Source organism: Phodopus roborovskii, unplaced genomic scaffold, assembly GCF_943737965.1.
Source record: "Phodopus roborovskii unplaced genomic scaffold, PHOROB, whole genome shotgun sequence".
NCBI classification, from domain to species: domain Eukaryota; kingdom Metazoa; phylum Chordata; class Mammalia; order Rodentia; family Cricetidae; genus Phodopus; species Phodopus roborovskii.
The window spans coordinates 8,476,342-8,501,921 of record NW_026126546.1 but is presented as its reverse complement, the minus strand read 5'-3'; the positions used below and the strand labels follow the sequence as shown (position 1 = coordinate 8,501,921).

Sequence of the window (25,580 nt, the reverse complement as noted above, 5' to 3'; positions counted from 1 at the left end):
CTGCACCCTCATGAGGCAGCTCACAATTGCCTGTAGCTCCAGCTCCAGGGGGACCTGACACCCTCTTCTGGCCTGCACAGGTACCTGTACTCATGTGCACATGCATACACACAGTTACACATGCATACACACAATCTAATAAAAACAAATCTTTTAAAAAGAAGCAAAAAAAAAAAAAACATTATTTGCAGAAAACATTTATAACAACACCTAGTGGTCTCTAGAAGCACAATGTCAGAACTAGTGAGTAAATTAGATGAAAAGCATGTGGGAGCCAGGCACAGCCTGGCTACTTGCTGAGGCAGAAACATCTCTTGATCTCAAGAGTTCAAGGCCAGCAACATAGGGAGACTCCCAACTCAAAACCCGTGTGTGTGTGTGTGTGTGTGTGTGTGTGTGTGTGTGTGTGTGTTCTTTGTTTCTTGACAAACAATTCCTAAAACCCTTGCAATCTCTGAGGTAATAGTCTGCCTGTGTTAATGAGACGACAGGCAGCCAGGTTCTGACAAGTTTCAAGGAGGGACTAGCCTAGCCACTCCAGGGCACAGGCCTGGATTTCCCACTTTACCTCAAATTCTGAGGGGAGGAGAAGGCATCAACCATACTTGTGCATGAAAACACCATGAAACCAAAGGGTAGACAGGTTCAGGGGGCTTCTGTGTCGGCAGATTCATCTGCAGTCTAGGATGGCAGCGTTTTCCAACCCCACCGAGACAGGGAGCCCTGCTCAGGCCATATCCAGGTATCACCATGCATGATTCATCTGCAGTCTAGGATGGCAGCGTTTTCCAACCCCACCGAGACAGGGGAGCCCTGCTCAGGCCATATCCAGGTATCACCATGCATGCTCCTGCCTCCTTTATCCTAACCCTAGCGGCTAAAGGAAGCACTCCACTGAATTCTGACACTGTCTTTAGCACTGAGCTGAGGGCACCCACCTATGTTCCTACTGTCAGAAGTGGTAGGGACCTTGTAAGAGTGGAGGGTGGAGAGCAGGAAGAATGGCACAGCGTGACCTGCATTCCCTCAGGAAGGCCTCAGACCACAAGATCGATTCATAGAAGTCCATTATCTTTCTACAGAGACACACCAAGCACTCTCACAGACTAAACTTGACAAAGCAATGCCAGTTGGAACACCATGAAGAGACATGGGATTCTGGGTCCGTGGGGGAAACTTGCACGAGGTGCCAAGAATGGGAATGGGAGCCCCCAGCTGCACATGCTGGGCCTAAGACATCCAGCAGGTCCTACTCAGGCTGGGAAGCACAGCGGTACATGTCTGGATTGGGGCAGATGAGAAACTGAGTCAACACAGATAGCAAGGCCATTGAGGGGCCAAGAAGAGGAGAGAGCGGAACCCTGCCTGGACCTAAGAAGCCAGGGAGGGAGGCGGAAGAAGTAACAGTGAGGTGAGACAGGAAACAGGGTCCTGTGAGCCAAGTAACAAACAGGAGTGCTAAGGGCATGCACAATCTCCTGCCCCATGCTTCCCTCCAAGACCCCAAGGCAAGGAAAGAAGGTGTGTGCTAAAGACAGGACCTGGACCTAAGTGCCCCCCCAAGACCCTCCTCACAGTACAAGATTCACTGTGATGAGCCCTGGCTCTTGACCTAAGAAGGGACCACCAGCTTGACATACTTTTCCCCAACCTACCTAATAATACTTTCCTCGCCACTGACCTGAATACACCCCTAGCTCAGAGCCCGACACTAAGCTGGCCACAGTCAGATCCCAAAGTGGCTACAGTTGTTCCCCTTCCCAACAGACAGAAGCAGGGGAAGGAGCCTTCAGCCCCTCTGAGCATCTCTCCCGCGGAGCGTCGTCTCACCTTTGCAGGTGGCTCCCTGGCAATTGTTGTCCTCTCGGGGGCTGATTTTAGAAGGAGCTCCTGCAAGCGGTGGGGTCTGGGGTGGAGGAGTCTAGGGCATCTATTGGAAGCTCCAAACAGACACATGGTGGGTAGAGGCTGTGTTCAACAGCTCAGAGCCACAGAGCCCAAAGAAGAAGGAGCAGATCAGGATGCACACAGGGACTGGCACTCCATGGGAAAGGCCACAGACAAGAACACTAGGAGGAAATGGCCGCCTGGACGTAGCCTGGAGTGGGGTCACCTTGACTGCTTCCTGGAGACCACATGCAGCAGGACCCTGAGGACAATAGTGGCGTAATGGGCTGGCTCTCTGTGAGGGAAGCAGGCACCAGCCTCCACCTCCCAGAACAGAGAACCCAGCAAGACCTTTTAGGCAAAACACAAAGAAGGTTCCCGAACTTGTCGAAAGACTGTGCTTGTCACTTGACAAAACTTTGCCCCTGCTGGAAACGCCTCGTGAACAATTTGCTGCACTGGAAGAAAATGCTGCTGGCAAGGTATTTTTAGCAGCAGCTTCCAGGGCCGTCTCTGAATTATGCAGCAAAAGCTCACAGCACCATGAGTCAGCAGCCCAGTGCACTCATGTCCCCCACTAGCTCTGCACACATTACCCAGAGCAGCCAGAGCAAGTTCCTCCCTTCCCAAGCCAGCTGCTCCTACCTCTCACTCTGGTCCTCGGTTTCTGCTCTTCCAAAGCGTCCTGTACAGTTAGCACTTGCAACCTAACTCCCAACCCCACATCATCCTGCCCAAGACCATGATCCTCTTGGGTCTAGTTTCTTCATTATCTCCAGGGCCCTGATTACATCCCTACTGGGTGTGATCAGGTGGTAAAGGAAATGCTTACCAAGGACAGGTCACAGCATCTACCTTGGTTACGGTTACCCAAGCAAGGCTCTCCCCCAAAGACCTATACTCCAGTACCCACACCTGCTCGCTCACCTGGCAGGAGCGGAACTGGCTGACAAGCAGTGTGCACCGCTGGGGCTCCTTCCGCCCATCCAGGCTGTCCAGCTCTGCAGCCACCTGGTTCAGCTCCTCGTCAGCATAGTAGAACTGGGCCAGCAGCTGTGGGTCTGACCTCTGCAGGAGAAAGAAATGCCAGGAGCGTGAGGAAATGGTAACTGCTGGAGAAGACACAGTAACTGGTACCCTTGTTCCTACAGGGCAGGCTGCCACTGGATGATCACCAGAGCTGAGTCCCTATCATGAACTCTTCTACCCCAAGCAGAAATCATCTCATCAAATTTCTACATAAGAACCTTCAGGAATACAACCAAAGCAAAAGCCAGGCCACACAAAAGATTCTCATTAGAATCCCAGATAGGAGGAAGAGAGAGGCCCAGGGCCCTGAGATGACAGAAGACCTCTGGGGGAGGGGGGTTTGCATAAGCCAGGCCTGGTGGCACACAGCTGCTGTCCCAGCCCTAGGGAGGCTGAGGCAGGAGGATTGTGTATTTGCCATGAACCTGAGTTATGTAATGAGACTTTGTATAAGAAAAGTGTTTCCATAGAGACAGCTGACCTGAACAAGGAGGAGCTAACAGGCGCCCAGACTGATAGCTGGGAATCCAGCATGGGACTGACTCAGACCCCCTGAATATGGGTCTCAGCCAGAAGGACTGAGCAGTCTAAGGGACCTCAGACAGTGGAACCAGGATGTATTTCTGGTGCACAAAAGGACCTTGTGAACACATCCCCCATGGAGGGAAAACTGCCTTAATCTAGAGACAGGAGAGAAGCCCTAGTCCCTACTTCAGATGATCTGTCAGATCTACATGACCCCACCTGGATGGCATTGCCCTACATATGGAATTGGGGTGGGGGATGGGAGGGGAGGGTGGTCAGGGTGCATGTGAGGTGGGGGGAAGAAGGAGGGAAGGAGAGAGGAAGAGGGAACTGGGATCGACATGTAAAATAAAAAAAAAATTTAAAAATGAGAAAAAAAGAAAAGTGTTTCATTCGCAAGTCTAAACAGGAATGATGAAGGTAGCCACTGAAGGAAGGAGACCGGGATAAGACGGTAACTTCCCTCCACAGAAGCGAGAATGACTGGTATCCATCCTCTATTCCCTGCCCTCGCAGCCCCATTCCTCTAACTGGGGACACCAGTTCCCTCCACTCGGGGCCTTACTTAGCACAATCGCTCCCTGGGCTCATAGGTATGAAGGACTCCTTCCCTTAGGCCTGGCCTGACGGTCCCGGATTCAGAGAGATGAACCCCCAGCCTGTTTTGGTAAAGAATGCTGCCTGCCAGGACAAAGACATGGGAGGGGGCTCGGAGGCAGAACATTTGCCTTGCATGTACATGGCTCTGGTTCAACCTCTAATACAGAAGGAAAAAAGATCCAAGAGAGTGAAACATACCCAAATGTGCTAACCCAAATTTTCTGTGATGCTGCTCCATGTGCACACACATGTGCACACAGCACAAAAGGGACACCTGGCCCTCTCTCCCGCTGGTACGTGTGGCTCTGTCTACACCACAAGGTGTTAAACATAAGGTGACTTCCAGGCATTGTTCGTAATTACCATTTCCTCTCCCCCAGGGCCCTCCTTCTCTGTCCCTTCCCTTTTGCTCTACATGGTCAGACCTCAGGGAGGGTTGTCTTTAACCAGAGAGTTCTTGTCACAAGCGTGCACCAGCCCTGGATACTGGGGAGGGGAGAACCCCAGTTGTGGCCAAGCAGTCCCTCATGTCGCTTGAACTCCCAGAGTCACCACTCAGAATTTGCATGGCACCTCACAGCCAGCTACAGTGCCTGGTCAAGATGGGTATCACACCTTCTCAAGAAATTCTGCAGAAGGCCGAAAGGAAACTCCCAGATGCTACCTGACCTGGTCTACACTCCACAGCACTCTGCCCTTCACGTGGAGAGACAAAGGCTCCTGGTGCCACCTGCTGCACCCAGCGCTGGCCACCTTCCCCTCCACTCCTGGACTGACTTCTCAAGCTACTGCCACACCCAGAAAAGCCTGCGATGAGATGAGATCAAGATTTGTAGTTGGATGTCTCAGGGGGTAAAGGTCTGCTGTGCAAGCATAATGACCAGAGTTCAGATCTTCAGAGCCCACCTACGGCCAGACATAGGAGCACATGTCTATAACTCCAGCACTGTCAGGACAGTTTAGGAGGTGGAGATAAAAGAGGCCCTAGACAGTGGTAGAATACTCCTTTAAACTGATTTCTGAGTTCAAGGCCAGCCTAGTCTACAGAGCAAGTTCCAAGACAGGCTCCAAATCTATACAGAGAAACCCTGTCTTGAAAAAGGAAGAGGGAGAGAAGGTTTGGGGGGGGGGGAGATCTAGAAGCTTACGACTGAACAAGCTCAAAGGCCAGCAAGCCTGCACAAATAGTAACAAAGAAACAAGGATTGCCCTCTGACCTACATGTGTGTATCAGGGCACATCCACCCACAGTCACGAACATTAACCCATGTGTGCAAGCATATGTGCACACACACAACTGAGATGGCTCAGCACACAAAGCCAACAACCAGGGTTTGATTCCCTGGGCCCACATCACAGAACGAAAGACCCAGGTCCCACAAGTTGTCCTCTGACCTCCATGTGCATATACAAATTAAATAAGTTAGAAATGTTAAAAATAAAAAAAAAAGACAGGGTGGGCCAGGCAGTGGTGGCCCACACCTTTAATCCCAGCACTCGGGAGGCAGAGGCAGGTGGATCTCTGAGTTCAAGGCCAGCCTGGTCTACAGAGCAAGTTCCATGACATCTAAGACTACACAGAAAAACCCTGTCTGGAAAAACAAGAAGACAAGGAGAGAGATGAAAGACACATTTATTACTCTCTTTCCACAGCATAGTCCGACTAACTCCAGGTCCTGTCCCTGTCCTCTCCTTTATGTGGCCATGACTCTCCAAGGCCAAGGCTATCTAGTCACACTCTCTGACACAGCCCCCAAGACCCCCGTCTGGCTTGTGGTGTCACTAGCTTCCCTGTGTAGGTGCCAGGGCCTCTTAACATTCCCCGTGGAAGAAAGGGCAGCCATTAGCACATCCATTTCCCAGTTGACAGAAAAAGCTTCCTTCTATTACCCCTTTCTCCTGAAGGGGTCCTGGCTCCTTCTCAGAGCAGGGGTAAACTACTGGCCACCCAATAGACTGTGCTGGCCACTCCTCAGTGGTAAGGCCCACTTTACCCGTCACCCAGCTCAGGGTGGTCACCAGAGTCAACAGAACCATAGTTCCTCTCTGACCTCACACACACAAGCTCCCCAGCAACATAAGTATGGGATGAGGGGAAGGCAGGCCACAGGGGCAGCAGTCAGGGTGGGTACCTCGCTGAGGCTGAGCGCCTCTCAGATCTAAACTGCCTAAAACCCTGTGTGCAATTAATTGTTCAGAGTGGGCGAATGGCCACTGTGTCCCTTCTGCCCCTACTGCTACTTGCCACCAGCACTATTCATCTCACCAACCAGGCCAGGTATTGAATTTGGGAACTGGGTAATGTCACTTCCAAAAAGCAAGATTTATACTAGACAAGGGAGTGTGGTGAAGGGCTGTATCTAGCTCAGCCCAGCCCTAAAAACCTCACTACACAGGAACTGACCTCAGAGTCAAACACTCTTCATGCTAGAAAGAGAATGTTTGGAACAAACAATGTACAGAGAAGGTGACAATGTCCTAGGGTTGTCACGAAAGCCCTATCTGTTATAGGCTCCCAGGTTACAACCAACCCATGACCAAGGAGTGGACCCAGCCTCACGCTCAAGAGCAAGAGGGCTAATGTGCTCTCCTTGGCCCATCCACCTTCCTCTTCTCTGTGCTTTGAAAAACTCAACAAACACCCATGTGTACATAGGTAGGTGTGCACATGACCTGTGTGTGCATGCATTGTACGTGTGTGTGTACACATTTCTATTAATAGGCACATGCATTATGTATGCACAAATGTGAGTTAACTGTTCAGTCTGGAAGGGCCTAAAGCAGAAGGCTTTCTAAAGTATATCCCCTGCTGGAGTCAAGGCCCACTCTCTTCTCCATAGTCTCCACTGTGACTAGAGTGTGACACATTCTCTGTCATGGAGACTTCATGTGGCTTTAGGGTAGAGGCCAGGGAGAAGGGCGAGCAGTCTAGAATACCAGAACGTCACCCCTCAAGCAGGTCTACAAGCAGGTTGTAACAAAGGAAGAGCAAGAGCCCACTCAGTAGCCAGGAGCCAGGACAGTGCTCAGGGCCCAGCATCAGGGTGACAGACCACAAAGAAAAACATGAAGGCCTCCCCTAGAACTACTTCAACATCTTTAGGGGAGATTCCCCCATACCACTTTTTCCTGCTCACCCCACTCTACCATGGACTTTTCCGGAGGCCAGAGGGGGTTCAGTGTAAGACAGAGGAGGGGTATCACCTGCTCCGACAGTCAGTGAATGTTTGGTAGGCTTACTGCTAAGGGCGTAGCTGTGCACTGCCTACCCCCTGGGCAGGTACCCATAGTAGAATCAACGGCAACTCTCCCCACAGGCTTCCACACCCAAGTATACTGATCCTCTCAGGCCTGTCTGTGGTCTGCAGGCCCAAGGGTGGAAACTATTGTGCAACTCTGCCTAGCACCATCCCTCCTTGCTGAACTGGTATCACTATGGTGACTCCTCAGCCAGGCTCATGCCTATCCCACCCCGGGATCACCTTACTCAGTCTACATCACTTCATGAATCCTCCCACCTTCCCATCTACCCAGCATTAAATTGTCTTCCAGGGGACCAACTACCAAAAGTCAGCAGGCCCTGTGACTCAGAAGCAGGCCTGAGTAACAGCATCAGTATCTCCAGCAGACTTCCCACAGGGCTAGTTACCTGACCACTACAGAGACTTCTGCAACATACACTTGTGTGCATCTGTGAGCACGCACGCGCGCGCGCGCACACACACACACATACATGCATGCACACACACACGTAAGCATGAACACACAAGCACACAAACACGAATACACACACACCTGTAATCTCAAGACTAGGAAGCAGATACAGGCGGTTGGCAGGGGCTCACTGGCCAAACAGTCTAGACAAATCTGTAAGTTTGAGGATCAATGAGAGACTCTGTCTCAAAAAATACAGTGGAGAGCAAGCAAGGAAGACATGTGGCATTAATCTCTGACCTCCATCCACACACAAGTATATGTGAATGCACACATGCACATATGAACATATTTACAGGCATACAAAAGAACCTGTGTTTGCCTTAGCCAGATACTAAAGAAAGCAGGATTATTTGGAAAACTGCAGCCAACAAAACTGTCATCCCTAAGTTCTGACACTGTAGAAGATACAAGTGAGTTAGTCTATGTTTCTGACATAGCACACTCACAACAAACATCCGACCACCAGCATCCAGAATTCCTTGATGCCTGTTACTCTCAAAAGGCAGAGTCCTGAGCTTTGTGCATCTACACCGGCAGGTGATACCCCACACAGAGTCCACTACCTAATGGCAGCCTCAGGGCAGAGTGTTACTGGGTCATTGTAGAGAGATGGCCCCTGAGTGTGCAATACCCACACAGCTCTCACCTTGTTTCGCCACTCGAGTGTCCATATTTGAGCTGACCTGAACGCTTTCTTGGAGGATAAATGCCAGGAAGAGGGACTCAATGGCAAGGTGGAAGGTACCAATGATATATGGCATGGCTAAGTTGTTTTACAGAGTCCAGCTGTGCAATCAGGTTCAACCCACCAAGAACCCTTCCTGCTGACTTTGGCAGGAATGTCAGTGCCTCTGCATAAAAATGGGATCCTACACACACACACACACACACACACACACACACACACACACAGAGAGAGAGAGAGAGAGAGAGAGAGAGAGAGAGAGAGAATAAGCTGCAATCTAATCTAAAAACAAAGCCACTGCCAGTTCTCTCTGATGTGGAGGGAAGTGGGGTGTTGTAGAGAGCCACTGATGCCATTCCCAAAGATGGCGCCGGTTTCCTGTCCATAAGCCAGCAAGGTGCGGATGCGCGATCCACGTCATGTGGTGACCGTTATGAGCGTTTCAGGCTGCAACTGTCATTAACGGACATCACTCCTCTGAGCATATATAAGCAGAGCCCTTTTTCCTCCTCGGGGTCTTCCCTCAACTTGCTGTAATGAGCTGCGCAATAAACATAGCTGCAGAAGAATCCTGTTGTTGAGTGTCGTTCTTGCAGGCAAGGCGATAGCGCTTAACAGGGTGTCTAAGGCTGAAGACCCACAGCTCCAGCCAAGTAGCAGCATCCCAAACAAAGTGTCCAAACTCAAATCCCACAGGAATAGGTTGGCTCTAAATGTCTCCATAACCGTAAACACGGGCATTCTCACAATCTGCCTCCCCAGTGAAGGGCCCAGAGGCCATTCAGATGCTGCAGACTTGACATCGGTGCACACAAACCCTCAATTGCTCTCCCTTGCCTCTGATTTCTCTAAATTAAAACCCTGAAAACCAGATGTGCAATGTCTAGACCAGGAAGCAGCATGAGGGAGCTATGAACACATATCCATGAGCACACACAGGCAGGCACACATACCTTGAGCAGAAGAAATTCAAAGTGTTCAGAAAATTTTACAAAAACATAAAATGCTGCTTTAAAATTCCAACTGCCGACAGAGCGAGAGCGGGCACCAGGCCCCCAGGGTTGTTACTTTTGACTGAAGAACCAAAGTGCTGCATTTCCTCACAGGCCAAAGTGTGGGAGCAGAATGGATCTTAATTATTGTGTCAGTCACGCTATCCAAGGGCCCAGGTGCTGTGCACGAGGAACCTTCCAGGCAGGGGTCCCAGGAAATGAATTAATAAAACCAATGAGATTCAATCTGTCTTGATTAACAGGATCCAAGAGAGTAGGGCCCAAACAGCCACCTCACCAACTCAGCGCTCAGTGGTACACCAACCTGGGGGCCACTGGCCAATGCAGATGGCCGGCAGGCCTGAGGTAGGGAGGCATCAGAGAAGGCCACAGAACAAATGGCCACAGCCAGACTGATTTGAAGTGTTTTGATGTCCCAAAAGAAAATGTGTGCAACAAAGGGACTGCTGTAAGTAGGAAGAGTAGTCTGTGAAGAAGTAAGCACTATAACATCATAAAATCATACATTCACTGAAGGAGTACCTTTAAAGCGATACTGTGCCAATACTCTCAACTACACCCATAGCGGAGGAAACCCACACTGTTAAAAGGAAGAAAGGTTAAAACAGGTCTTAGGCTTTTCTCACTGGGATCCCTTTCCCAACAAATTTTCAGATCACCCTGGGTACATAAGTATATAAAACAGGTATTCAAACCAAACATTTACTCATAAATTAATCATAAAGAAATTTCATTTTCAAGCAATTCTCTCTCTCTCTCTACATATATATATATATATATATATTGCTTGTTTGTTTATGTATTTATTTATTTATTCAGCTTTTCAAGACAGGGTTTCTCTGTGGCTTTGGAGCCTGTCCTGGAACTAGCTCTCGTAGACCAGGCTGGCCTCGAACTCACAGAGATCCACCTGTCTCTGAACCTGAGTTCAGATCCCTGGATCCACATTAAAAATCCATGTGTGACCGGCTAGCCTGGTGTGTGCAATGGCAAACAACAAAGAGGACACCCTGACTCAAACAAGGTGACGATGGCAAGGTCTGATATCAGGCTGTCCTCTGCTCTCCCTGGGACATGAGTATGACTGCAATCGTGCACACACATCAGACCCACAAAGAGAAAGGCAGAAGACAAAGAGATAAGCTGAGCAATTATAGGTTTAAATCACAATACAGAATGGACCAATGAACACTAACTCCAAGGAGTTGATTGCATTATTTATTCACTCAAATGCCTGGTCCCTGATGAGTGTGGCAGTCGGTGTGGATGTTCTCATGGTGTGAGCTTGGGGACTGCCCGAGGGGCTTTTTGATCAGCCTTGGGTACTGTGAAGTGTTTCCCTGTAGTTCAGAGGACTTCCTACTGGGCTGGGGTGAATCAGAGATCACAGAATCTGAACCATCTGTAGAGACCCTGCTCACCAGAGGAATCAGTCCGGGTCCTATGTAGAACTGCACACAGGGCCTTCTGTGCTGCAGTCCAGGCAGGGAGATTGGAGCTCATGAAAGTAACAAATGGCCTGGATTGCGTGTTAGAAACTATGAAGCTAGAACTCTGCCCAGGGCCATGGTGAGACCCCTCAGACCTTCTGATGGCCAGTGCCAGGACCCCGTTTACACTCTTGCTTCCTAAATATGGCACAAACACTGCAGTTAGAGGACATTAAATGACACCTTGTAGCTCTAGACAGCCACCTCATGGTCCTGGCCAGGCTGCAGGTAGGAGAATAACAGGCAGGCGGGCAGCAGGACATGTGACCTGCACAGATGGAAGGACAGGCAGCATGGTGGACCAGAGGGGACAGTTCCTGCTCAGGTCAGCCCATGGGTGGCACAAAGCCTAGGAGATTCTTCCCCAAGCGGTTGTCCTCCCAATGCCAGCTGGGATCTGAAGGCCGATTTCCAAGAGGGACCCCCACCACATAACCAGCTAAGTAGCACTCACTGCCCCAGCATTCAGAATGCGTAACCCTGGCATGTCACCTTTCAGTCCAGGCACATCCCTAGGCAGTGGCCATACACAAACGTCAAGAAGAGACGAGAAAGCTCAATGAAGGGATGGTCTACCATAGTGTGTCATCCTAGGCCCTGACCTCTCCTGGACCAGGTCTCCAGTAAAGCCCCAGACTCTGCACTCCACTCCCCAAAACCCAAAAGCATCACCGAAGAACAAGAAAAGCCTCTGGAGGTACCTTAATCCAGTTGCTCACCATGGCAACTACCTACCCCAGCAGCTGCTCATAGCTGTTGGCAGCAGGCCTCCATGGATGGAAGTCCTCATTGCCTCCATACACTGACCTAGGCCCTCTAGGGTGCCCTTGTCCCACCCATCCACACAAGTACCTAGAGGCACATGCCTCCAGCCTGACCTGGGTCCACAGCTGGCCTATCCTCAGAGGCATCGGGCCACTGGGAGCCCTGTCTGTCCCTAGGTCACAACACCTCTGGAAGCCTTTCACGGCACTCTCTGTAAGACAAGGTGACACTTTTGCTGTGGTAAAATAGAAATAAACCATTTCAATAATGTGATTAAAGGAACAACAGCCTGAGGGAAGAGAAGAATCTGCAGCCTCGACCCTGAAGGGATCAGATGAGCTCCAATCCCAAACACTTGCTCCACGGTCCATCCCCTGCTAAGTGACTCTGCAGCACTGTGACAGGCATCGTGAATACCCAGCCCCTAGCATCCACAAGAATGATAGCAAGAAACAGTTGACCAGAATAAGTAACCAGATACTATATCATATCTCCTTTCCTCAAGAAAGGGCCCCACCCTCACAAGGCAGCACTGACCTGGACCAGGGAAGGCTGGGGCTGGGGCTGCATGAGGGATGAAATGCAAAGTAGAATCACCATCATCTCATGACTGAAGATGGGAACCATGCAGACAGCAGGAAACACCTGTCCTCTCTGTACACTGAGTGGCCCAAGAAAGACCAAGCTGTCCTATCCACCCGCCCACTGCCACAGCAACCCTGGATAGAGGCCCAAGGGACTCTCCAGGAAAGCATGAGGAACGGTAAAAAGTGGGACAGAGCATCCAGGTGACAGAAAAGTAGCCTTAAAACTCCAAGCATTTGCAAAGACAAGGAAGGCAGAGGCTGGGGTGGCTCTGAACCCTAACCCTAACCCTAACCCTAACCCTAACCCTAACCCTAACCCTAACCCTAACCCTAACCCAGAGAGTGGAATGCACCTAGGAGTCCCACAGGCACTGAATGGAGGCCACCACCTTTTAAGGACTTGAAGTTGTGAGGGGTTGGTGCTAATTCCTCCCCTTGAGGTCGTTTAGGAAGGAGAAAGTCTGTGACCTGTCAATCAAACAGACCTTCCAGACAGACAATCGGGGAAGCACCCACGTGGGCCTGCCTCATGCCTACATGCTGTACGTGCCGTCATAGCCCACACCTCCCATGTCTGCCTGCCTGCCTGCCTGCCTGCAGCAGGGCCTCGAGGTGCATGCAAGAACTTGAGGCCTCTCAGCCCTCACACAGCATTCTCGGCTGTCACCTCATGGACTTCCCATCCATGCAAGGTCTGAAAGCTGCCTGGTGATCCCCAGGTCAGTCTGTCCACAGATTCCTACATCTGTGCTTCTGGCCCTCAGCATCTATAATACCTGACCTTTCAGAGCTTTGAACACTGGACCTGACCTGGGGACAAGTCACCCCTTGAGTGGGGTTGCAAAGTTTTCCCTCCTCAGTCTCAAAGATGACCAGCACTGGCTAGCGAGGCCTTTGTCCCATTGTGCCCGGGGGGGGGGGGGCCTCACCCCCTCATCCATATTGTCTAGTGTCAGCTGGACTCTGTGTTCCTGAGCTACCCAACACAAGTGGATCCCAGCTGAGGCCACTGTTGATTGGATTCCAGAAAGGTTAAGACATAGAAGAGAAGCTGTGTGTTTGCTTCTGGCCCTGTGGCCTACAGCTTGAGGAAAGAGCTCCTGTCTACTCCACAAAAGGTATAAATGGGTGGGGAATCTCCTCAGCTGAGTACAGCCGAAACTTAACCAAAAGATCACACAACATCACTGGAGAGTAAATAAGGATTGCTCCAGCATAGCCCTGCCCAACACACCAGCTGAAGTTGGACCAAACAAGGACAGTCACCCAAAAGATACCACATCAGAAAGATTTGAAAATGAAGAATTCTGGCCAGTGATAGCTGTGAAACCTCACCCACACCTGAGAGATTCACCATAAATTCTGAGGGCCAGAACCCCACTTTGTCTGAAAAACTCTTATCTCCAGTGTTGCCCAATGGGATGTTTATGAGCAAGGGCTTACGCATAGTTGCACACAAGCCTCTTTGCAAGCAAGGCTATGCCTCTCTGGTTTCTCAGTGGCCAGATAAATTAATATTTTAAGTCTAGTTTAGAAACCCCCAAAACAATAATCCCCTGTACCCTCTGCCTCTCCAAACACTGCTCCTTTCCTGCTTGCAAGAGATGCCAAAGCCAGCTCAGAAGACCACAACAGTGTGGGCGAGCCAGTAGCCTTCACACAGCCGCTAATCGCTCAAGGACAGCAGCGCTCAGTGGTCAGGAGAAAACTGCAGAAGACCCAGTTCCAAGTGCACTGGCCTCCACCTTACCAGTGAACAAAGGACCCCTTTGTAACCTCAATCTACTCCGTGACATGGGAACAGACCCCGTTGTGAAGCGAGATACTCTGGAGAAGATCCCAGCCCTGCAGAATGGACTGGACACATTGTGATGAATAGCACACTTCTATTAGGATACCTCCTGTGCCAGGGAGCAATTGGGCAAGAACCTTGAAGCAGCAACATGGGTGACGACACCAGCCTGGCCATGCTGTGTTCTCTGCAAGCCACCACAGACCATTTAGAAATTGATTCTTTTCATCCCTTTTTGTTTCATTTTGTTTTTAGGGATAGGGTCTTGATATATTGCCCAGGATAAACTCTAACTCCCAGGCTCAAATTACTGATTCTTCTGTCTCAGCTTCCCAAGTAGCTGATACTATAGTTGTGCACCACTGAGCCTGGCTAAGCAAAGGGTTTTCAAAGGAAAAATTAATTTTCTAATAAGACTCCCAAACAAGCACTGTTCATAAACTAGCTGAGACAGTTCAACTTAGTAGCTGCCATGGGATCGGGGGAAAAAGCCAAGGAACCACCCACAGGGAGAGACTCCAGGCAGTGAGAGGCTATGAAGGGACAAAGTCAGTAAATGGAATGGCCTGCCTGGCAGGTGGGTGTAGAAACTGGGGGAGATCCTATTTTTTAACTTCAATAGATTAAAAGATACTTTAAAGTGCATTTTATGGGACTGTGCAGACAGCTAATGGGTAAAAGTGCTTATCATGCAAGCCTGCAACCCAAATTGAAACAAGAGGATTACTGAAGTTGGGTTTAGTGGCCAGCCCAGGCACCCTGGTGTCTGCTCTGTGGGCTCAGGTCCAGCTGCCTATGAGTGGTCCATACTCTTGGCCTAGGAGTTCCACAGGCCTGGGATACAGTGGATTGAATAGGCTATCCCATAGTGACGGAACAAGGCCCTGGGATGACCCCATCTAGGTCTTAGGCTCATGCTGCTATCCAGAGAAAACAGGATTCAGGGAGATTCGGGGGCATGTCACCAGAAGCCAGCACTTATAGAGTTTCACTGGCTGAGGCAGAGAGGGTTAAGGCAGGCTAATGATGCCACCTTGAGCAAGCTAGCTAATGGACTTAGAAAAAGGAGAGGTTACCACTTCCTATAACCAGCAAATCCTTCCCCAGGAGCCCATCCTCTGCAACACCTCCCCCAGGCCACTCAGTGGGTGCCAGGCTAACAGGCTAGGACTGTAAGCCCTTTGGCTAGTCCCCAAAGGAAAGAAATCTGCTTTGGCAAATAGCTTATTAAGATGTACCAGGCCAAAGAGGCAGAGGCAAGCAGATCTCTTGTGAGTTCCAGGTCAGCTTGCTCTACAGAGGGAGTTTCAGGACAGCCATGGCTATACAGAGAAGCCTTGTTTTTTTTGTTTTTTTTTTTTTGTTTGTTTGTTTTGTTTTTTTGTTTGCTTTGTTTGTTTTTTGTTTTAAACTAACTAAAACAATAACAACAACAATAAAAATGTACCTTATGTCCTGTAAAATTATTCCAGTTAGAGCCTGTAGTTCAGCAGGGTTCAGCATTGTCCTAGATTGTGCAACAGTCATCATGAACTAGTTACAAAATAGCTTCATGGCACTAAAGAAACCACACACACACACACACACACACACACACACACCAGGCAGTCACCCACCTATCAGCCCCAAATCGACCTGTCTATAGATTGCCTATTCTGGGCAGGAGTGTAAATGGAGTCATACAATATGTAACTTATGGGTCTGGCTTCTTTAAAGGTTTTTCCACAATGTAGCATGTCATGGTCTGAATGTCCATTGCCAGGATTTCACAGGTGAACACAGTCCCCCAAATGGTACCATGGTGGCATCTGAAGGAAAAGTCTTTGAGAGGTAACTAGGGTTAGGTGAGGACATGTGTGTGGGAGCCCAGAGTGGAATTAACTGTTTTATAAGATGAGGAAGGGGGGAGGTGGCTCAGTTGTTAAGGTGCTCGCTGAACAAGCATGGGTTCCTGAGTTGCAGCCCAACCCCTGCCCCCACAAAAGCCAGGAGTAATCCCAGGGTCAAGGGATTGAGGCAGGATGATTCCTGGCCTAAAGCTCACCAAGTAGGCTAGGTGTGCTGGCCATGGGCCCCAGGGACCCTTCTTTCTCTACCTCCCCAGTACTGGGATTACAAGCACACTACCACGCCTGTATCTTTTTTGTTGTTGTTGCAGCTGTGGATTCTGGATCATCTCCCATTATGACGACATCAGTTGAAGGCAGGTGCCTCTACGTTTTATTTGATTTATTTGATAATTTGAACAGCAAGGACGATATGAAAGAAGACTGAAGAGGAGGCAGGACAGGCTGCTATGTGAACCTGAGGGCTGCCTCCACCATCTGCAGACAGAAGGGCTAGGAGGGGGCAGGCCGTGCCCGGGCGCTGCTGCTCTGCGATCTCAGGCATCCCTGCAACCCCGCTACTTTCTCACTTAATGCCACAGGACACTTCCTTCCCTCCACACCAGCTCTGAGCCTGGCAAAGATTTCTTTATTTTATTTACCTTTTATTTTAAGGCAAGGTCTCATTATGTAGCTCTAGCTGTCCTGTAACTCACTGTATAGACCAGGCTGGCCTCAAAGCTCTGTCTGCTTTGCGTCCTGAGTTTGGAGATTAAAGGTGTGTGGCACTACACTTGGCTTTCGTAAAGATGTCTTTCCTTTTTTTTATTTGTTTTGTTTGGGGAAGGGCTTTTTTCTTTTGCTGTAGTTTGGTTTGGTTTGTTTTTTGAGACAGGGTTTCTCTATGTAGCCCTGGATGTCCTGGAATTTGCTCCGCAGGTCAGGTTGGCCTCAAACTCAGAAATCTGCCTGCCTCTGCCTCACAAAGGCTGCCTTAGCTCACACAGAAATCCATGTATTTTATGCAAAGCAGGAAAAAAAATTGGCAAATGGGATTTTATCACCACTCTGAAAACACTGTTAAGAAATGAAAAGCCAAGCCACAGATTATGTTTGGAGGACTTACACTCAGGAAATACAACCTGGGTCGGGGATGGCCCAGATTAAAACCCTTGCTATATAAGCATAAGAACCAGACTTCGAATCCCCAGAACCATGTGTTCAATATGCCAACACATGTGTGTCCACACACATGCAAACATGCATAACACAAACATACACACACAGAAATGGGAAGAAAACAATTGTGATGGTTAATCTTTTTATTTATTTATTACTTATTTTGCGCATCTGTATGTGTGTGACTGAGGACATGCCGCAGCAAACGTAGAGGTCAGGGGACAACTGTCAGAGTGTGTCCTCTCCTGCCACCTTGTGGGATCTGAGAATCTAACTCAGGTCATCAGACCTACATGCAAGCACCTCTACCTGCTGAGCCATTTCACTGGCCCTCAAATAGTATCATTATTATTGCATGCATAAATGTGCATGCCATTGCAGCAAGTACAAGTCTGAGGACCGCCGCTGCCAGTCAGGGCTGGTCTGCCACCATGGGAGCCGGGGACTGAAGTCGGGTTATTGGGCTTGTTGTACCTCAAGTACTTTTTCACTGAGCATGTCGCCTGATGAAGGTTGATCTTGATTGCCAACTTAAAGAGATTTAAAATCACCATGGAAACAGACCTCTGGGCACACCTGTGAGGGCTTTTCTAGACCAGGTTAATTGTGGAAGGAAGCCATGATTCCACTGGCTGAGGTTCCACAGTGCTTGAGCCCCCGCCCCCTTCTTCATGACCAGATGCCCTATATTTCTGCTGCCATGACAGGCTGAGAGACAAAACAAACCCTTCCTTCCTTTAGTTGATTCTGTCAGATAGTTTGTGGCAGCAACAGACAAATAGCTAACAACTGATTTTTTCCTTCCTTTTTTTTTCTTTTGAATGTTTGTTTGTTTGTCTGTTTGTTTCAAGACAGGGTTTTCTGTGCAGTCCTGGCTGTCCTGGAACTCATTCATTAGACTAGGCTGGCCTCAAACTCAGGATCTGCCTGCCTCTGTCTCCCAAGTGCTGGGATTAAAGACATGCACCATCATACCTGACTTTAGCAAGTGAATTTTCTTTTTTTTCTTTTTCTTTTTTTTTTTTTTTTGAGACAGGGTTTCTCTGTAGCTTTGGAACTATCTTAGAACTCCCTCTGTAGACTAGGCTAGCCTTGAACTCACAGAGATCTGCCTGCCTCTGCCTCCTGAGAGCTAGGATTAAAGGCTATACGTGCACCACCACTGTCTGACTAGCAAGTGAACTTTAAAGTACAAAAGACTTTAATAACTACATCTAACTAAAGACATCTGCTCAATACTCCTCTTGGGGACTGTATTGTAACTGTGACAAAATTCATAACATATGCAATTCAGGGCAGAAAAACTTATCTTAGTTCAGCTTCATGGTGGAAAAGGCATGGCAGCATCCATGGCTGCAGGAATGGGGCTACTTGCTTACTTCTTTACAGATCACTCCCATAGGACACGGGAGTGGGGGTGGGGTTGGAAGGGAGGTGTCAAGATGGTAGCCATGGCTTACATCCCTGAAAGAGCAGTTTTATTTATATTATTTTTAATTATATGTATTGTATGTTTCTGTACATAGAGCTGGGAACTGAACTTGGGTCTCTGGAAGAGCAACGGTGCTCTTAAATGCTGAGCCATTGCTCCAGCTCCCCTGACAGAGCAATTCTGAGGATCAGAATTGCAGACAGAGCATCAACAGTCAGTCAAGGCTGGCAAAAGGCCGTCCCCTTCCCTCAGAGCCCCCTTCCCTCAGCGCCTCAGAGAAACTCAGGAAGCCAGGCCCCACTGCTGACAAGGAACCTTCTGGAGAGAGTCACCTTCATCTGAGAAAAAGCAAGCAGTTTTTACAGTGTCTGGGAGCTTCTGGACCCTGCAGATAGAGCCAGGTGCAGATGACCACCTTGTCCAGAGAGGGAACAAGGGCTCTGTGTGGGCAGGGTCAGGACACATAACTGTGACAAGCAGTTCCAGAGCAGGAATGAATTTGAGTCACCCCGGGAGCACCTGAGTTACGCTCCCCTAGTGCCAGTGGGTCTCAGGAAAGAAAAAAAAAATGCACAGAAAAAGGAGTAAATTAACTTTATGACTTTTTAAAACTTCTGCCAAGGCAAAGGAGACCATGGCCCAGATCTGTCTCCCTCACCCTGAGTGTAAGACACCAGCCAAGCTTCAGCTCTATAATGTGCATTCTATTGGCAAACTGCCCTATGCTGTTCATTGAGAATCTGGCTTTGGGAGCTGGGTCCACTCCCATCACCACATCAGGACCCAAGCATTTTCCTCTCAAAGTTTTCCAACACCCACTCCCGCTGGCCCGGAATCTACAACAGCAGGCAAGGTGGGGGGGGGGGGTCGGGTACAGAACAGAAAGACAGAGGGAAGAGACTTTGGCTTGAGGACAGTGGAAGGCAACCTTCCAACAGACACTAACATTGTTTATCCCATGATATACAAATGCCGGCATGGCAGTGGGGGAGAGAATCGGGAGGTTTGCTCATGGAGAGGAGCTCTGCTCTGCCTGGGGCTGTCAGCGGGGATACCAACGGACCGTTCGAAGCTTTCCCAATCATTTCTGGTGTAACCCAATGGTGTCACATGCCTGCCATAGGCTCCACTTTGAAGCCTCACGCAGGGTGACACTCCACTCCACCCCACCCTGGGTTCTCCAAGGGGAACTCAGGTGGCCACCTCCATGGGGCCTCCCCAGTCAGTTTCTGCAGTTGGATTTGATTTGACGGTGTGACTTTGTTTACTCTCTGCCCTTGTCTCTGCTGGATGCTGAGAGCACCCGCTGTGCCCATATTTTCTATCTGCTGCTGCTCACTATTTACTCTTTTACTGTGACTGACTATACTTCATAAACTCGTTAATTGGAAACAAAAAGCACAGCTATTGTACATCATTCTCTGGCACACACAGAACAACCCTACCCTGGCAAGACATGATGGAGGTGGGATCAGGTTCTAGAACCCCACCCGGGGTAGGGGACCTGTCCTGACTCCACACGTTTACTATAAAATTGAGCCGTTCCAGCCCACGAGAGTGAACAATCAGTAAAACGGGGCTTCCAAAGGCCCAGCCTGGAAAGCCACACATAAAACTCTCCAGGGAAGCCTCATTGGCTTTGACAAGCTCCACAGGGACCCACAGTGCACCCTACCTAATCTGCAGGGTCCCTAGAAGCACACCCCATGCCACCACTGCTTTCTCAGAAGAGAAGCAGCTGGGGAAAGCAGATGAATTGGAACAAAGAGCCCCGCCGTGAGGGTAGCTATGGCCTGCTGCCCGCATGGAGAACACACGCAGCCTCTGCTTCTAAGCTTGCCCTAGCTAGGAGCCACACCTCTACCACGGGCCCCACAGAGAAAACTCTTCACCAGCTCTGAAGACAACAATCAGGATGGAAGAAATAGAAAATCCTTCTATTTCTAATGCACAAGTGATATGTGATTGGTACAAAAAGAAAAAAGTGCACCAAGAGGAACAACCTGAAAAATCATTTTGCAGTATACAGGTACAGTGTGTGTGTGTGTGTGTGTGTGAGAGAGAGAGAGAGAGAGAGAGAGAGAGAGAGAGAGAGAGAGTACAGTCAACATCAGGTACCCTCTTCACTCATTCTCCACTTTAAGTTTATTTTCATTGCATGTATGTGTATGCACCTCTAATTGGGTACATGCATGCATGTACAGAAATCTGAGAAGGCCAGAAGCGTTGGATCCCCTGGGGCTGGAGTTACAGGTAATTCTGAGTCTATAACTGATGTGGGTACTGGGAATTGAACTCGGATCCTCTGGAAGAGCAGTCAGTGCTCTCTCTCTCTCTCTCTCTCTCTCTCTCTCTCTCTCTCTCTCTTTCTCTCTCTCTCTCAGATTTTTATTTATTTATTATGTATACAGCATTCTGTCTGTATGTATGCCTGCAGTGCCAGATCTCATTACAGATGGTTGTGAGCCACCACTATGTGGTTGCTGGGAACTGAACTCAGGACCTCTGTAAGAACAGTCAGTGCTCTTAACCACTGGGCCATCTCTCCAGCCCCATTCTCTACCCTTTGTTCCTTTTTTTCACGGGATGTCTCACTGAACCTGGGCTCACCGAGTAGGCTAAGAGTAGCTGGGCAGGTTTTAGCTTCTTTCTGCCCTCCCCAGTGCTGGGACTACAATCAGACCCCAGCTGCACACAGTTTGTTTCATTTCTTAACGTGGGCGCTAAGGATAGAACTCAGGTCCTCAAGTTTGTGTAGTGATTACTTTGCTGATGGAGCCCTCGTAAGTAATGTTTTCACCACACCACTAACGCAGCTTTCAAAGACAGGGTTTCATTTGCATTTTGCAGGTGTGAACAAAACGTCACTGAACAACATCTCCCATGTCCTCTCACACCTGCATGGTCATTTCCTCAGAAGAAACTTCTAAGGGTGGAATTGTGACAGAGGACACTTGCCAGAGCTGAACAGAGCTCCCCTCTCCATAGCTGGCCAGCTTGCACATTGGCACTTAAGTCTAACAGAGCTGCAGTCTGGAGTCTGTGTGTCCCCTAAGCACTCAAAGGCTAAAGACCTGGTCTCCCGGGTGGCCCTACCAGGAAGAGGTGAGATCTTTAGGAGGTAGGCTTGGTGAGGTCATTGAGGATCCTGACATCTACCTTCCTCTTTGCTTCCCAGTTGAGAAAATGCCATAATGTGTAGCCTTACTATAAGAATCAACCATGGGAGCCAGTTAAGAGTGTATGCTGCTCTTGCAGAGGCCTGGCACCCACTCCAGATGGCTCACAGCCACCTATAGCTCGGGCTTCAGCTAGAGTTGACATTTCTGGACTCTGGGCATCTGCACTCACAAACATATATGCACATGTAGTGGTGGTCTGAATGTAACTGGCCCCCATAGACTCATAGGGAGTGGCACTATTAGGAGGTGTGGCCTTGTTGGAGTAGGTGTGGCCCTGTGGGGGAAGTTTATATTGGGGGGGGGTGTTGCTTTGACACTCTGTCTTCCTGCTGCCTGCAGATCCAGATACAGAATTCTCAGCTGCTTCTCCAGCATGATGCCTGCCTGCATGCTGCCTTGCTTCCTGCCATGATGATAATGGACTGAACCCCTGAACTGTAAGCCAGCCCCAATTAAATGTTTCCCCTTATAAGAGTTGCCATGGTCATGACTCTTCACAGCAATAGAACCCTAAGACAACACACAATATGTGTAATTAATAATCAAAATAGGGACTAGGCCCTCCCTCCTGCCTCTAGATTAAGGGAGTATCCCTCCATGTGCACCAGAGTCCTTTTGTACACCAGAGTCACTACTCCAAAGATTTAGATTGCCCATCCTGGAAGGCATCACCCTACATATGGAGTCGGGGGAGAAATGGGATGGGAGGATGGGAGAGAGGGAGGGAGGGAGGGAGGGAGGGAGGGAGGGAGGGAGAGGGAACTAGGATCGATATGTAAAACAACAAAAATAAAAATAAAAAAATAATCAAAATAAACAAAAAAAATCAATCTGGAAGTGGTAGTACATGACTTTAATCCCAGAGGGAGCCCTGGCCTACTGAGTGAGTTCCAAGACAGCTAGGGCTACACAGAGAAACCCTGTCTCAAACAAACAAATAAAACTGTGGGCTGGCATCTCAGTGAGGAAAATCTGTTCTCTTCATATGTTGGTTATCTTGAATATTTGGTTACAGTGATGAAAAACTTACTAACACAAAGCAATATCCAAACTAGAAAACAGAAGTCATTCGTAGGACCTAAAACAGGAAATTAACAACAAGGAATTGTTGGCAAAGTTGAAAAAGAAGGTTGAAGTTGTGAAAATCCAATAGGACTGCTGCCAGCAGGAGACACCCTCAGCCTCAGTCTGGAGAGAGGGAAGCAGTGTTAGGAGACACCGTCCAGGACTCAGTGTCAGGAAGGACCCTGGCTGTGTCCTTCTCAACATGCCCAATCTCCTACCAGCCAGGAATACACAATTGTGATGGCTATTCTTGGCTGTCAACTTGACTACATGGCTGAGAGTGCTTGTGAAGGTTTTTTTTTTTTTTTTTTTTTTTTTTTCCTTAGTTAAATTATTTGAAATGGGAGACCCACTTCTAACCTGATTCCTTGAGGCAGGAAGATACACTTTCAATCCAGATCTTTTGAGGTGGGAAGATCACCTTTAATCTGGGCCACACCTTCTGCCGGCAGCCTATATGAAGGATGTGGGAAAGGGAAGTTCGCTCTCTCTGCCTGCTTGCTCAGACTCTCGCTAGCAAGTCCACTCCTTCACTGGCATTAGAGCCTACTTCTTTGGGATTCCGGCACATACTGAGGACCAGAAGAGACATCCAGCCTCACGAACTGAACAACTACTGGATTCTCAGACCTTACATTGGCAGACAGCCGTTGTTGGACTAGCTGGGCAACCGTCTGTAAGTCACACAATAAATTCCAATATATTCATTCTGTAAGTTCTGTTCCTTTAGAGAACCCTGACCAATACAACCATCAAGGGAAACAAGGTCTCACTTTCAATATTGCTGGTGACTAGTGAGGGTAAACATGGATTATCCTCTTCTACTGTCTGTGTCTGTACTATGCTATTCTTAACCCTACTACCATTTCCCATTAGAACAAAGCACCTCAATTTTCAGAAGCCACGCGGCTATTTCTCTGCCTCCCTTGCAGCTAGATGCAGCTGTGTATTCTGACAACCCTCAGAAGCCATCCATCCGGGTCTAAGAAACATAAACTATAAGCTAAAGATGACGGGCAACCCTAACTGCCCCCGGGCTGCAGTTTGCTACTTTGTAGCTTGTGGAGACAGAGGCCTTCGTCTGTACTTTTCGTAATGGTGCTGATATAGTTTTAGTCTATTCCCCTCTCTGACCCCCGTTTTTAGTACATTTCCCTCTCTGACCCTCTTTTGAACACTGTGGTAGTTTTCTCCCAAGACAAACCGTATCCGGACTCATTGTCCGGACTCAGGATATTTAATCTGCTCTCAGGTGGCATCTCCTACTTCCTATGTCGTGAGCCTACATAGCTCCGCTGCTCCAAGAGAGATTTACTTCTCTATGTTTCTTTCTGTCATAGTTTTGTTTTCCTTTGGTACAGTGAGATATTTAAACATCTAGAATATATTTCCCTTTACAGATCATGGTGTTGGCTTGATCTTATTTATTTATTTATTTATTTATTTATTTATTTATTTATTTATTTTGAGGCAGGGTCTCTCTGTGTAGCCTTGACTGTCCTGGAACTTGCTCCAGGCTGGCCTTGAACTCACAGAGATCCACCTGCCCCTGGTGGCTTGATCTTATATGTTTGTTTTCCTTACAGATTAAGGCACTGATTTGTAAGCTACCTAAACACTAGACTACAGTGGGCTTCCCTCAACATACACCCAGCCCAGCAGTACAGATAAAGCCTATGTTGCCCTTGAGCCATGGAGGAAGCCTGTCTTGGTTTATCCCATGGGGCTGCTGCAATAAATTTCTCTCGGAGCCAGGAATAAAGTTTTAAGATTATCAAGACACATAAAACCCAGCAATAACAACCATATTAAACACAGGTCCCATCAAGTGAGGAAAATTAAAAGCTTTCTCAATGTCAACTTCCCAGTTAGCTCCACTGGGTCACTCCTAATAATGTTGACTCCAAGCACAATTACCTCGTGGAATAAAATCCTAGCAGCAAAGGAAAATGTCACAGTCAATGAGACAGCACAGTCTCCCAGGGTGGCTTTAAATCTTTCTTCAGGAAAATGCTCCTTCTACCCCACTGCTACACAGTAACAGAAGAGGCACCTCAGAAGAGCAAGCCTCCTGCCTGCTCATGTGACAAGGTTTAGAGAAAGGCTTTTGGAGAGTGGAACACCCTTAGAATGTCTGATGGGGATGATGCTACTGGATGCCCCAGACGCTGGGCACATTGGGGGCCTCGGAGCTCAGTTTCCAAGGGGTCAGGCTGAAAAAGCTGAAGAGGACAAGACAGCACCAGACCCCAACAATTCCCACCTGCCACTGCTTGATGCAGAGAGCAAACAGTAGCTGCTTCGGCTCACAACGTGCAGTATGCTTTGTCCCTGTTTTTATGTAGGGCTGGGAACTGAATCTAGGACTGCATATTTACTAGTCAAGTACTCCACTGCTGAGCTGCAGCCCCAGCCCATGGCTTACCTCTTCAAATAAGTTCTGCAGGTAAAAGAAAATCACCAGCCATAGTAGGCCAGGTGGGCCAGGGCATGCAGGTCACCTCACTGCCAGCAGCCACGCTGGTCCTTGTTCCTAGTGTCCGCTTTATTAAAAGGCCCTCATCTGAGAATGAGAATGCCCCTACCCTCCCACAAGCACTGGCCCAACTCATTCCCCTAGATCCACCCCATCCTCTTATATCCCCTGGGGGGCCTGCCTCACTCTCACCTAGAGGCAGACAGACTGGGAAATGCCCACACTAATCAAGAGTGTTCTGGCCTCTGTGGATGTTGCTTACCCAGGACCCATTCCAGCTGGGCCACAGAACTGGCATCTGGACAGAGAGAGGTCATCCTACCTAAGATT

At 48.8% G+C, this 25,580-nt stretch overlaps 1 protein-coding gene across 3 annotated transcripts in view; it reads right to left on the bottom strand.

The window, feature by feature from the left end:
* The window catches only part of Zfyve28 (zinc finger FYVE-type containing 28), a 92,770-nt gene that overhangs the window by 47,533 nt on the left and 19,657 nt on the right, over positions 1–25,580 (bottom strand). For all 3 annotated transcript variants that reach the window (XM_051200180.1, XM_051200181.1, XM_051200179.1), the window contains exon 2: positions 2,815–2,955. In XM_051200180.1, coding sequence (XP_051056137.1) covers positions 2,815–2,955 — 141 coding nt within the window. The remainder of the gene's footprint in view (positions 1–2,814; positions 2,956–25,580) is intronic.